General features: G+C 40.3%; 1 protein-coding gene across 1 annotated transcript; it reads right to left on the reverse strand.

Annotated features, from left to right (window-relative positions):
- Positions 1–349: 349 nt before the first annotated feature.
- Positions 350–12,909, reverse strand: LOC102312848 (phenolphthiocerol/phthiocerol polyketide synthase subunit C-like). The gene is made up of 6 exons (XM_042224895.1): positions 12,842–12,909; positions 12,171–12,324; positions 8,135–8,295; positions 7,747–7,953; positions 7,436–7,617; positions 350–6,389 (listed from the first exon to the last, which is right to left on the reverse strand). Exons 1-6 carry the CDS (start codon positions 12,897–12,899, stop codon positions 846–848), a joined length of 6,306 nt encoding a protein of 2,101 aa, XP_042080829.1. The 5' UTR covers positions 12,900–12,909; the 3' UTR covers positions 350–845.
- Positions 12,910–12,988: the final 79 nt, after the last annotated feature.

A 12,988-nucleotide genomic window follows, 5' to 3' on the forward strand; every position in this document is an offset into this window, starting at 1 on the left:
AAAAAAAAAAAAAAAAGAAGAAGAAAACAATGTTATCAAGTTTGATTTTTCTGTGTCAAAAAATAAAGAATTATAATAAAGACATGATACATCATGATAGCTTAGGTGAAACCTTTTCAAATTTTAAAACTAAAGTGCAGTGGATATTAAATTGCTCTATGATATTTTTTATTTTATTTTATCACATATTCATCTCTCTGGGACCAATTTGACCTTCCCATATGATATGATAATGTTGTGCTCAGCAGAAGGTTCAGAAATCATGTGTGCTGCCAAATGATCATTCATTGGACATGCCAGCTTTTTTCCATTAGTGTCATAAAGTTGATAAACACTCAGAATTAATCAGTTAACAGTGATAAGCACTGATAGTAGATAGTAGAAGGAGAGAACCCAGTGACAGATGCAGCAAGACCAGTTATAAAGATAAAACATTTATTTCAATTTTAAAAAAATAATACAAGATAAGTCACTTACTTTACATAATTTAGCAGTAAACGCATTTATACAGACTTACATGTTTAGTTGCAATCCGCTTTTTTTCTGTACCATATTGGTGAGTAAAACACCATATCATATCCTTTGAATACATGCCATTTGTTTAAAAAAAAATCGCATTACAAAAGAAGAAACCAACCAAAATCTAAAAATGAGTGCCAAAAAGGATGCAAAGTTCTGTAAACAAGTAGCATTAATATCAGAACTTTCTTTTATTGCAATGGCCATTTTATTTATTTATTTTTTAACTGAATCTCAGTGGAAAAAATATATTGAATCCATTATTGTAGTGTTCTGACGGTTGATGGCTGATTGTATTCATAAAGTAATATCTCCATTTGAGTTTTTCACAATCTGGTAGAAACTTCAGCTTCATCTGGTAGAGACTCTGCGTTCTCACTGACACTTTTGCCTTCAGCTCCTTCACTCAGTAGAGCTGCCATTGTTGCAATAGTTGCACTGGGATCCAACAGTTTCACCAAAGGCACATTCACACCTCTCCCCTGAAAGATCAAATTCTGCAGAGTCATAGCCTGCATAGAGTCAATGCCTAAGGATGAAAGTGGTAAATCATCTTTCAGCTCACTCTGCTCCATCCCAATAGTCTCACTAAGTAGAGAAACAACATAGTCCTTTGGAGAGACGGAGACAGCTTGTTTAGTTTCAGAGTAAGTTTCTCTAGATTTTTGGAAGGCTGCTTCAACTAATGCAGAAAGGCGCATAGTCAAGGCTTTATTTTGGGAGAGGATATTGTATCTGATGTTTCTGAAGTGAAACCTGCAAACAGCTTGCTGGGGTCGGTTGAGCACCAGGCATTGCTCCAAGCTTTGATAAATCTCAGCCACATCTAAAATCATCATTCCCTTTGCTTCCAGAAAACGCTGGAAATGTTCTTTGTTCAAGAGCAGACCAAGGTTCAGAGCTCCCCAGTTGATAGACTGTGCAGGCAAGCTGAGTTTGCGCCTGTATTGACAGAACAGATCGAGAAATGTATTGGCTGCTGCGTAGTTTGTTTGCGATGCGTTTCCCAGGAAAGCGGAGATGGAGGAGTAACATACAAAGTAATCCAACGGACAGTGCTTTGTTGCATAGTGCAAATTCAGGACACCGTTTACTTTTGGCCTGAAAACCTTCTCGTACAGAGATCTGTTAAGGGTCTCAATCAGTCCATCATGCAAGACTACTGCACTGTGAAACACACCTCTGATCGGAAAACCAGGGAACTTCTTGCCAATGACATTGATGACTTTGTGCATATTCTCATAAACAGATACGTCACACTCCATGCTGGTGATGCTGTTTCCACACTGTTTCTCCACATTGTTGATTTCCTGCTGTACTTCTGGTGTGGGCTTGCTTCTGGAGAGAATGACAATGTACTCACCACCTCTTTGTGAGATGAACTTAACAGTCTCAAAGCCCAGACCAGAAAGACCACCTGCCACTACATACACAGACCTCTTTTGAAAAAGCCGTTTTTTTGTTGAAAGAAGTGGAATCTCAGACAGTGTGCTGCCAACATCATTTTCTAGAGCTACGACAGCCAATTTCTTGGAGCTGAAATATGAGTCTGGTTTTGCTGAATCAATGCTTTTTCGTTCAGATTTTGCACTCTGAAAGGTAAAGCTTTCAAGAGCCAATTTCACATTAAGGTTTAAGGACTTAAGCCAGTGATAAAGGTATGGCCTGTGTGTTCTCAGGGATCCCTTTTGGAAAATGACTGGCATCTGAGTTATCTGTACATGAACACCTTCCTTTGCACTTTGGAACACTTCCTCAATGACTACATCCTGCTTCGGAGATTCACATACGATTACAACATGCTGTAACCCTGAAAAGTTGCAAATTTGAGCAGTTAGGGATTCATCAAATGGAGGCAGAATGACAACTGCACCCAACTGACTGGCACCTACAAAAGTCCCATTGCACTGCGTTTCAACATTCACATTCCAGCCTGATTTGCAAGCGCTAAGTGCCAAGACTTTCAATAGTGCAGAATCAGGCACAGAGCATATGATTGTTATATTACGCTTGGCTCCGAGCAAGGCTCGATGAAGGATTTCCCATGCTAGCACAAAGTAGGAAACACAAGGTGTTTTTCTGAGGACTGGGAACTTTTTGGTGCTGTAGCACACTTCCTGTGGTACTCTGATCTTACTTGCTGCCACCACAGGATAACAGGAAGCAACATGTTCTCCCACTTTGATTTTCCTTACATGTTTTCCAACTGCAATGACAGTACCGCTGAAGTCAAGAGCGAGCAGCTTGTGTTTCTGAGATGAGTGCTTGTTCCAATACAGTGTTTTGCCGAATTTTAGATTTGAAGAGCTGACTGGGAAATAGTCTGATGAGTGAACACATATCTTACTGGGCTGGATTTCAATGAATGTATCACTGATCGGCTCAGCCTCCTCGTCAGAGCGAATGGCACTCAGTTTCGTAATTTCATGTGGATCAGCTGTCAGAAAAATACAAGGTTCAGACACTGTAGATGTATAAGTGCCAATCTTATTGTCTGTGATTTCTAGTGGGGTGCGCACAATGGAAGGTTTCAAGACCTGTCCATCTTTTACCACCAGTTCTGGGTGCTTGCTGCATGGGTATGACCTTAGGGCATCAGACAGAGCTGCAATGTCCTCGGGAGAGATCCTGCTCATATCAATCAGCTGAAAAGAAAGATCTGGTATCTCAGCAGCGAACGATCGTGTCATACCAATAAGAGCAAAACCTGGACTTACATGATCTACTGTGATATCAGATGAACGGTAGGTTATGGCTCTAATTGATTTTGGGAAGTGAATTCGCTTTAGCTCAACAACTATTTGGCGGAAAATCTCACAGCAGTCAGCTAGACTCTGCAGGATGATTTCAGCTGGCCGTGATGTGAAGTCTTCATTGCCCCACAAAAATAAGACCTCATCAAAGTTTTCTCTAATATCTCTGATTTTAAGATTTGCCAAAAGAGAAGGGAAACCATTGCCCAAGATGTCCTTTGCATATGTGATGGGAATGTAAGTAGATGCTAAGTCCAAATATTTCTTTAGACCATCAGCAATCCCTAAAGTATCACAGAACACCAACGCCTTTGGAGGAGGAGTAGCAATGTGATCATTTGGGACAACATCGAAGGCATTGTGGTAGAAGTACTCATCTACCACATGAGAACGACTGCCTAGGTACTTGATTATGACATTTTTGACCTCAACCAACACTCTGCCTTCCTTGTCTGCAAAGCACCCACAAACCCCAAAGTGATCAGTGCCCACATCAGTTGCTCTCAGATAAATAGTCATCTCATTTTGCAAAGGTTCAAAGACTGTAAGACTTCCTATTTTGGCAGGAAATCCTGGCCTGCCAGCAAAGATGTGCTCTACTGCAACTGGGAGAAGCTGCATCAGATAATCCAGCAAGACAGGATGAATGCAGTAGTTATGCAAATGAGGCTGAAGTTCTTCTGGAACTGAGACGTTTGCAAAAGCCTCTTTCAGATCATCTCCATAGTGCACATCCTTCTTATTCTGAAAGATGTCTCCATACTGAAAGCCTCCTTGAGAGAGATACCCATAAAACTCCTGAAAGCTCACTACAGATGTGCATCGTTTGTTGATGGAGCTTAGTGAAATGCGCTGCTCCTCAATCAGCCTCTCTTTCTTTGAAACCACAGTGCCTGATGCATAAACTACAGATGAGGAGAGAACGGTGAATCTGGTTTCCCTCTCTGTTTGTTCTAGTTGCACTTTCATTTCAGGTGGATTCTGTGTTAAAACAAATGGTCTGTGAAAATTGACACTGAGCTGCAGTGAACTGAGAGGTACTTTTGGTTTAGCACTGGCCATGCACGCAGCTAAACCCAGCTCAGCATAGAAAGCACCAGGGATGATGGGTACATCATTATGCTTGTGCTCTTTCAAGTAGAAAGAATAGTCAGACTTTAGATCACAAGTGAAAATGTTGCTTTCACTTCCCGTCTGACACAGCACAGGATGATTGCTTGCTGTGTTATTCTGTGCTGCCCCAATGATAACATCCTTGTCTGAGCAGTCGAATTGATATTTAGGAAAAGGCAGAGGTACTGTCTCAAAGCCTTTATAGAAGGTGTTCCAATCTACTTGAACGCCGAGTTCAAACAGTTTAGAGACAACAGACATGACTGATTCTTGATCTCTTTCTGGCTGCACAGAGGCAAGGACAGCTGTGTCATTTCCCAGAGATTCCATAATGTTTCTCTGCAGTGCCCTTCTTGGACCTATCTCAACAAACACAGTGTGCTTCTTTCCTCTAGTTGCTGACTGTACTGCCTGCTCAAAAGCAACCGGCTCACGAATGTTTCTAGCCCAGTATTCACCTGTGCAGAAATCTCCCTGCTGGACTTCCTTCCCTGTCACTGTTGAGAACAACTCTGTGTCGAGATCATTTGCCTGTAAGATGCCAATTTTTTCCACAATTTCTGGTAGAATTGGGTCCATCATGTGGCTGTGATAAGCAGCAGGGACATCCAGCACACGAAGGAACAGATTCTGACTATTGGCTGAGGTGCTTAGCTCCTTATGGAAGCGCTCAATTGCGTCTGCCTCACCTGAAAGGGTGCAGGACTGTGGGCTGTTATATGCAGCAAGGCAAATTTTACCAGAGTAAGGAGGGAGCAGTGAAGATACCTCTGATACAGCCATGTTGCTGATCACGAGCATCTTTCCCCCGGTGACTTTTCTCTGGAGAGTGCTGCGGAAATATATGACTTTTACTGCATCCTCCAGAGACAAGAGACCAGAGCAGTGAGCGGCTGCCACTTCACCAACAGAGTGTCCAAGAATTGCATCAGCTTTGACTCCCCAGTGCCTGAGCAAGGTAGTAATCCCAACCTGAATAGCAAAGAGGAGGGGTTGGACAACGTCTGGGTTTCTGAAGTCGCTGCTCTCAAATTCGCTCTCAAGAGTATCCAGTATGTCCAGAGGACTGAGCTTTTGGAAAAGGTCCTTAATTTCTTTGATCTTTTCTCTGAATATAGGCTCGTTTTTTAGTAGCTGCATGCACATACCATGGTAGGTGACACCATTTCCACAGAAGACAAACACTAACCTTGGATCTGAGAAGGCAACACTGATATTTTTGCCAACAGTAGCAATTAGCTTCTCTTTTAGATTAACTACAGAAGACACTGTGATGGCTTTTCTGTATTTATGTTTTTGGTGGGTTCTTCTGCAAGCTGACGTGTAGAGCAAAGAATCTAGATCAAACCGGTTTTCTGCCTGTAGCTGATTGATGGTATCTTCCATCATCATGGTAAGTGATTTTGAAGAATTTGCAGATATGACAAAATACTTGACTTGCTTCTCATCATGCCTTTCCTTAGAATATGGCTGGATGTGCTGTGTGACAATGGCGTGTGCATTTGTTCCCCCAAAACCAAAGTTGTTAACTCCTGCAACTCTTGCACTAGAGCATTCCCATTTTTCTGGTTCCTTAGGAATTTTAATGTTTAGTGCTGTGGCATCTACACTGGAAGCCTTATCAGTGTAGAACACCGAAGGAACAATGGTCTCATGCTTCATCATCAGGAGAACCTTAATGAGTCCAGCGACTCCAGCAGCAGATTCTGTGTGTCCAATATTGCTCTTTACAGAGCCAATCCAGAGTGTCTTTGAGCCGGGAGGTCTAGATTTAGCAATGACGTTGGAAATGCTTCTTGCCTCTGTTGGGTCTCCAGCTGGGGTTCCAGTCCCATGTGCCTCTATATACTGGACATTTGCCAGGTCAGACTCTGAATAGATTCTGCGGAGAAGCTCCTCTTGTTGTGTCATGGATGGTTTGGTGATTGGAGTAACAGAGCGGCCATCTTGGTTTACAGCAGTTTTGCTGATTGTACCCCAGATATAGTCATGGTCTTGAAGAGCCTGTCAAGCAACAAAAAGATCAAAATGAAACATGAATAAAAGTGTGTATTGATAAAGAACATCTAACACCAGAGTCAAACATATTACATGACATATTTGAACTGTAGCTTATAGTTATAAATATATAAACTAGATTGCACTGATGTGAGTTACTCAGCTGAAGGATAAATACTGCAGAGATTTCCACTTTGTCTTAAATCAAACGGAATGTTCTATATTTTGCGTAAAGGTATAAAAAAAGAAACCCTTCTTTTAACTGTTTCCCTTTTCACAACGAATTGACACAGTGGATGGATCCATATTTTTGATTTGGCAAAAATATTTTGCCCTTTCAGTGCAATCACCCATGTTTCTCCTGACATTTTAGGCAAACATTTTAACCACTGCACTATGGAGCCACTTGTACAGCTACAGAAAATACATTTGAAAATATCCTCTGTTCAAGATGGTTAATTAGAACTAAACTAAGTGTGCAAAAATGAAAATGAAATGCTAAACCAATCTGTTGGAGACAATTTTTATAGGCTAGGCGAGCAGGTCAATCACGTTTGATGGAAAGTGTACAGTTGGTCACTGCAGTTAATTGCAGTTGATCACTGAATATGAAAAAAAAAAGGCAGTCGTTGTGTTTTTAGCTCATCCTCCCGAAGGACCAACAGGTCTATGAAATGGCGAGGTGTTCATCGCCCATCTGTCTGTCCCTCCATAATTCACAAGGTTTGCAACTCCGCCTAGAATATTTCTCAGATTTGAGCTAAACTAGATTAACTGTAATGAATATGACAGTTTGTGATCCTGCTGTACTTCTCAGTGGATTTTAATTATCATTAGTTTGTGCAACAGAGCCATTAGTTTGTACAAGAAAACTGATAACTCCCCTTCTGTACTTCATGTATTATAGTAATCTATGAATTGTGATGGATCATCAGCTGGTTGAGCTACTACATTGCCAACGTCCGGGTTTGGCACTTTGGCAAACTGCCCATTTAATGTTTAAATTCCTGAAGTATTTGACATTTTCTTATAATTAATCTGCATATGCTGACCTTTTTCAGTGGTTTTAGGAGAACTACTCCGCATCCGTCCCCTCTGCCGTATCCATCTGCTCTACTGGAAAAAGGTTTGCTGGTTCCATCAGGTGAGATCATCTTGGCTTTGCTCAGCGCAACAAAAACTCTTGGCTCAAGGATGCAGCTGACCCCTCCACAGACAGCCATTTCACAATCCCCTGATATGATAAAGGACACCATATCATCCCAACTAATTAAAAGCTAACGCCGCTTTCTAAATAAATACGACACTACAGAATGATTTCCTCTATTGCTAATTAACCTGAAGTTATCTATGCTGGACAGACCTTGTTTTATTGATTGACAGGCAAGATGAAGAGCCACAAGTGATGAAGAACAGGCGGAGTCTAAGGACAGCGAAGGTCCGGTGAAGTTGAAGACATAGGAGACTCTGTTTGCTGCAATACTCATGGCAAGTCCTGTGCCAGTCCAGTGGTTGATCACATTTGGGTGCACATGTGCAGCATTTGTTTCATAATCTCTGTTCATTATTCCTACAGAGATACATAAAACACACGGGTCATGCATTTATCATTTTAACATTATTCATTTGAATGGATGTAAATTTTGATGGTAATTCTGGTATAAAAAGTAGCTTTGTTTTGGATCAAGCACCCATTATTGTAACACAAAACAATAAAAACACAAAACACAAGTAAGTTTTTAGTACCTTACCAAAAAACACTCCTGTTCTGGTCCCACTGGCTTTTTCCATTGGAATTCCAGCATTTTCTAAAGCCCTGTAGACACACTGAAGGAGCTGTTTTTGCTGGGGATCCATTTGTTCCACTTCACTGTCACTGATGCCGAAAAACCTGTGGTCGAATTCATTAAACCTGAAAATACCAAAAAAATAACAAGGTCAGATTCAGGCAATGGGATTTTCTAATTATGGTTTAAATTCTTCCTTCTTAGATTACTTCTCATACATGTGTTGCATTTACAGTGTAATGCATGTACAGACTCTAAAGCTGTAAAGCTGTTTCTATTGTACAAACCTATAATCAGTTTCTATTTTTGGTTTGTCCACAATTTCAGTGCAACACTCCACCAAAAGAAAGGAAACTAATGCAAATGAAAGGCAGATTTGCTTAAATCCAAAGAGCTAAAGACAAAACACTGCAGTTTGCTAAAACACAATGAAAGAACAAACCTAAAACATGGTAAAAATAAGGTACATTCTCTTTCTATTTGGAAGTTTTACATATCTGGACATGACAAATATAATTTGGTCCAGGTCACAAAAATAGGTCAATACAACCTAAAGTGAAGTAAAACACATGACATATTACACCATGCTTTTATTTATTAAAACAAACTAAGCCAAAATGCAGAAGCGATGTGTGAAAAACTTTGAAAAACCAAGTAGATCTTCACTACTTCCATAGAAATTAACTGGTTAACTAGCAGCCAAGCCCTGTAAATCAAATAAACTTGATTTACTGATCCGAAAGTTTGAGCACCTCACACTTCTTGATCAGTTATATTTTGGTGGTTTGTTAGTCTGGAGTATTCGGGTTTGTGATAACACAATGTCAGAGAGGTAAGACAGCAATGACTAGTGGTAATTATTATAAGCAAGTGGAAAACTTTCAAGACAGTTTTTCATTGTCCCAGGAGTGGAAGACCCAGCAAATTTACCTCAAGGTCAGCCTGTGAAATGCAATCTTAGACTCTGCAGGCCTCAGTTAGAACATTAAATGTTCAAGTTCAGACATTTATGGCGTGTTTGAAAAGGTTTACCACCCTCTTCTCTCTAAAAAGAACATTTCAGCACTGCTTAGGTTTGCCAAGTTGCATCTGGACAATCCACAGGACTCGTTTGGACAGATGAGACCAAAGTGGAGATGTTTGGCCTTAACACACAGTAAACACATATCAGGGTGATGGTTTGGACTTGTTTTATAGTCACAAGATCTGAGAACCTTGTAGTCATTAAGTCAGCCACAAACTCTTCTGTTTACCGAAGTATTCTAGAGTCAAATGTGCAGCAATCTGTCTAACAGCTAAAGCTTGGCCCAATTTGAGTCATGCAAAAGGAAAATGATCCCAGCAAATCTACAACAGAACAGCTAAAATGAAAATAATCAAGGTGTTGGAATGCCTCAAAGTCCAGACCTCAAACAGGCTGAAATGATGTGTTGAGGCAAACCTCAATAAACTGAAACAACATTGCAAAGATGAGTTGGACAAAATTCCTCCACAGTGAAGTGCCTGCCTGATAAAGTCATGCAGAAAACTTTAAGTTATTGCTGCTAAAGTTGATTCTATAAGCTACTGAATCATGGGGTGTCCTCAGGTTTTCACACACTGCTTCTGCATTTTGGCTCAATTTGAATTAAACCCACAATGACACAGCGTAATATGTCACGTTTTGTAGTTCATCTGAGGTTGTACTTGCCCAAATTTAAGACCTGATAGAACTGGATGATTTTTATTACATCCTGATATGTAAAACCTCAAAACTTTTTTCTTAACACAACTGTATCCATCAGCGCGGTCTCATTTTACTGCCTTAATGATCATGTGCTACGTTTATGACCGAAGGTGACTGAGCACTAAATTGCTTATATTTTATGATTAACAGTTGTTCTTTGTCAGCGTTGAACAAGCAGTTCAGTGAGTTCACTGTAAGTGGGTTATCTTGTTATTTGTATTTCACAGTTATATACAGCCAATCCGGTCGTTAAGTCTGACGTCACTAGCCGTGGCTGGGCCTAAACTCCGCTGCAGGTCCATATATCAAACGATCACTATGGCATTACTGAGAGTTGAAAAACTGTCTAAAGTCTTTCATCTTTAATAAAATGATCAGCGTTCTGCTCTACCAGGTGTAACAATTGAGTTTAACATCCAGGCATCCATGAAAACGGAATTTATGACATTTAACGGAGTTAGAAGTTAGCAGGGAGTTAGCTCGCTAGCTTCTATCTAAATACAATATAGCATGTCCTGACTGCGGGGTTTTGGAAACAAATTAAAACGTACAGCTCTGTTATCACTTCCAACATAAATGAAGACAGAAAACTAAACAGCAGTGACGTTTGTAGGGTTACTGAAGTTTGGCTAGCTGGTATATAATGATGTGCTACGTGACCGCTAGCGACACAGCTATGTTAGCATAATATAAACAAGCTAACTTTTTTTCCACTCGATAAAAGTTAACGTGAGTGTTCTCGGTGGTCAGGAACAAATGTAATCGCATGGCAGGATGCTGTAAAAGGACCAAACTTCAGCCAGGAGAACAACTGAGATAATCCATCCACAATACGAGGTTAGTCATTCATATACTGCTGCATGGGCTGGGCTGTAGTTACATCCTAAGGTTTTAAAAACTGAGCTTAAATAAATGATTAGCGGTAATAAAAGCCGAGGGAGGTCAACAGTGATCACTGACTGTTTTAGGAGCTTTTTGAGATTAAATAGAAGAAAATACAAAACATTAAACATGTTAACAACACAAAAGCCACATTAAACGCAGACTACTTTAGGCCCGGAAGTAGGATTTGTCACGTCATCACTTAACGACCGGATAGGTGATGTTCAGTCTGTGACATCACCAGCAATGTATATACAACACACTAAGACCATTAGGCCAGCGGTCCCCAACCTTTTTTGCGCCACGGACCAGTTTATGCCCGACAATATTTTCACGGACCGTCCTTTAAGGTGTCGCGGATAAATACAACAAAATAAAACTAGTACTGGTACCGAAAAAAAGAAGATTTATTCATAACACACGTGAAAAGACAGAGGAAAACCGAGTTAACGATCAAAATGATAACAAAATAACGCTGAAAACCGATAAAAACCCTGAAAACCATACATTTCACACCTGAACCTCAACTCTCGCGGCCCGGTACCAAACGACTCACGGACCGCTACCGGTCCGAGGTCCGGGGGTTGGGGACCGCTGGATTAGGCCATCTTCCATGCAGGTGGATTACAGCACAACTGATATTTTATTATCATTCCCCGAAAGTCCTATTATGAGCACTTATGCTCCATGAATTGGTCTCCCAGGGTGAAAACGTTTTTGTGGAGTTTGACTGTAAGATCCCAAGGAATCTGATTGAGAACATTCAGCAGGAAAGGCCTAAACCGAGTGAATTCTGCAGTTTTCCAGCAGGAACAACACCACCTGAATCAACTGGCAGATTTGCCTCCCTGCACAGAGGTAGGTTAAAGTAATCTAAAATGGTGCCTAAAGTTAAGAAATGAAGTGCTTTTCATAATTTTTGTAGTCACTCTGAAATGGCCCTATGTTTGAAGATAAAGCAGGGTTGTTGTTATGTAATATAACATGGACTTGATAAGAAAAACCTTCAGTGACAGTTAATGGATTAAATTGAACCATGCATCTTAAATTATTTCACGAGTATTAATAGGACATCTAGACATATGTAAACAGACTCATTTCCATGGAACATTGTGCTAACTGATGGAGGTTTATCATGTTAAGAGGCCATATTTGAGTAGTCCAGTGTTTGGAGCACTTGTTTTATTTTCAAAAGGGGAAAAAACTAAACCGTCTTTGGAAAAGCGTCAAAATAGTACATCTCTGTTTTAATACAATTTAGGAGCAGCAGTGTGATTTCATTAATCAACACTTCATTGTGTGAAATTGCCAAACAAAAGTTAATATGACTGTACTGATAGGCGCACATTTGTGAAACAGATAAGCAGATCTAAATGAGATAAGGGGCCATACCCGTCAATGAGAGCAGCCTTGGCTGTGCGGGATTTACCCGGCTTGTTGTCATCAGGATCATACCAGCTGCTTAAGTCAAATCTCTCTTTGGGAATTGGCACAGAGCAGTTTCTCCCGTTCACCAGAACCTTCCAGAAATTGTCAAGCCCCTCTCCTGTTTTTGGGAGAAGATACATATAAAACACTTACTTTTTACACTTTATGTAACTATAGTGAAAGATTTTTCACTGTTCCTAATATACTATTTGGGGAATGGTACAGTTTTTGCCTCTGTATACCACCATTTGTGTCTTTTTAAGAATCTACTAGATTAAGCCTAGCAATGCCTCCTTCACCTCAGGAACAAATCTTTTGGGTGTTCCAGTGGACAGCTATCAAGTTTTTTGTAACAACCTGTCAAATTACTTTTGAGCCTCTGAAAATGACTGCAGTTCCTAAACAATTCATCTAATACTTTTGTCAAACCCCTTTAATCAAAGCTGAAAGTCTGCACTTTCATTATCTTGACTGATTTCAAATCCACTGTGGTGGTGCACAGATGCAAAAACACAAAAATGTCCATGTTTAAATACTTCTGGATCTGACTATACACCATGTGACGCACAACAATCAAATTAGGTAGTAAAATAATATCAAAGACACAAAACAGAAACTTCCTAAAGTGTCCTCACCGCCTGGAAAATTGCATCCAATTCCCACCACTGCAATGCTGTCTTCAGTTTCTTCCATTGTGACAGAAAATCACTGAAAAATAAAAAAATAAAAAAACCAGAAATCTTTAGTGTGTTAGCATGCAATCACCATGGCAGCAGATAAAA

This window comes from Haplochromis burtoni, unplaced genomic scaffold (assembly GCF_018398535.1).
Source record: "Haplochromis burtoni strain Fernald_Lab_line unplaced genomic scaffold, NCSU_Asbu1 Contig_155, whole genome shotgun sequence".
NCBI lineage: Eukaryota > Metazoa > Chordata > Actinopteri > Cichliformes > Cichlidae > Haplochromis > Haplochromis burtoni.

Coding starts and splice junctions, on each gene's coding strand:
- LOC102312848 (XM_042224895.1), bottom strand. CDS start 12,899: ATGGAAGAAACTGAAGACAGCATTGCAGTGGTGGGAATTGGATGCAAT. Junction 12,325..12,841: donor TGGATGCAATTTTCCAGGCG/GTGAGGACACTT, acceptor TCCCAAAAACAG/GAGAGGGGCTTGACAATTTC. Junction 6,390..7,435: donor TCCTAAAACCACTGAAAAAG/GTCAGCATATGC, acceptor GTTGCTTGACAG/GCTCTTCAAGACCATGACTA.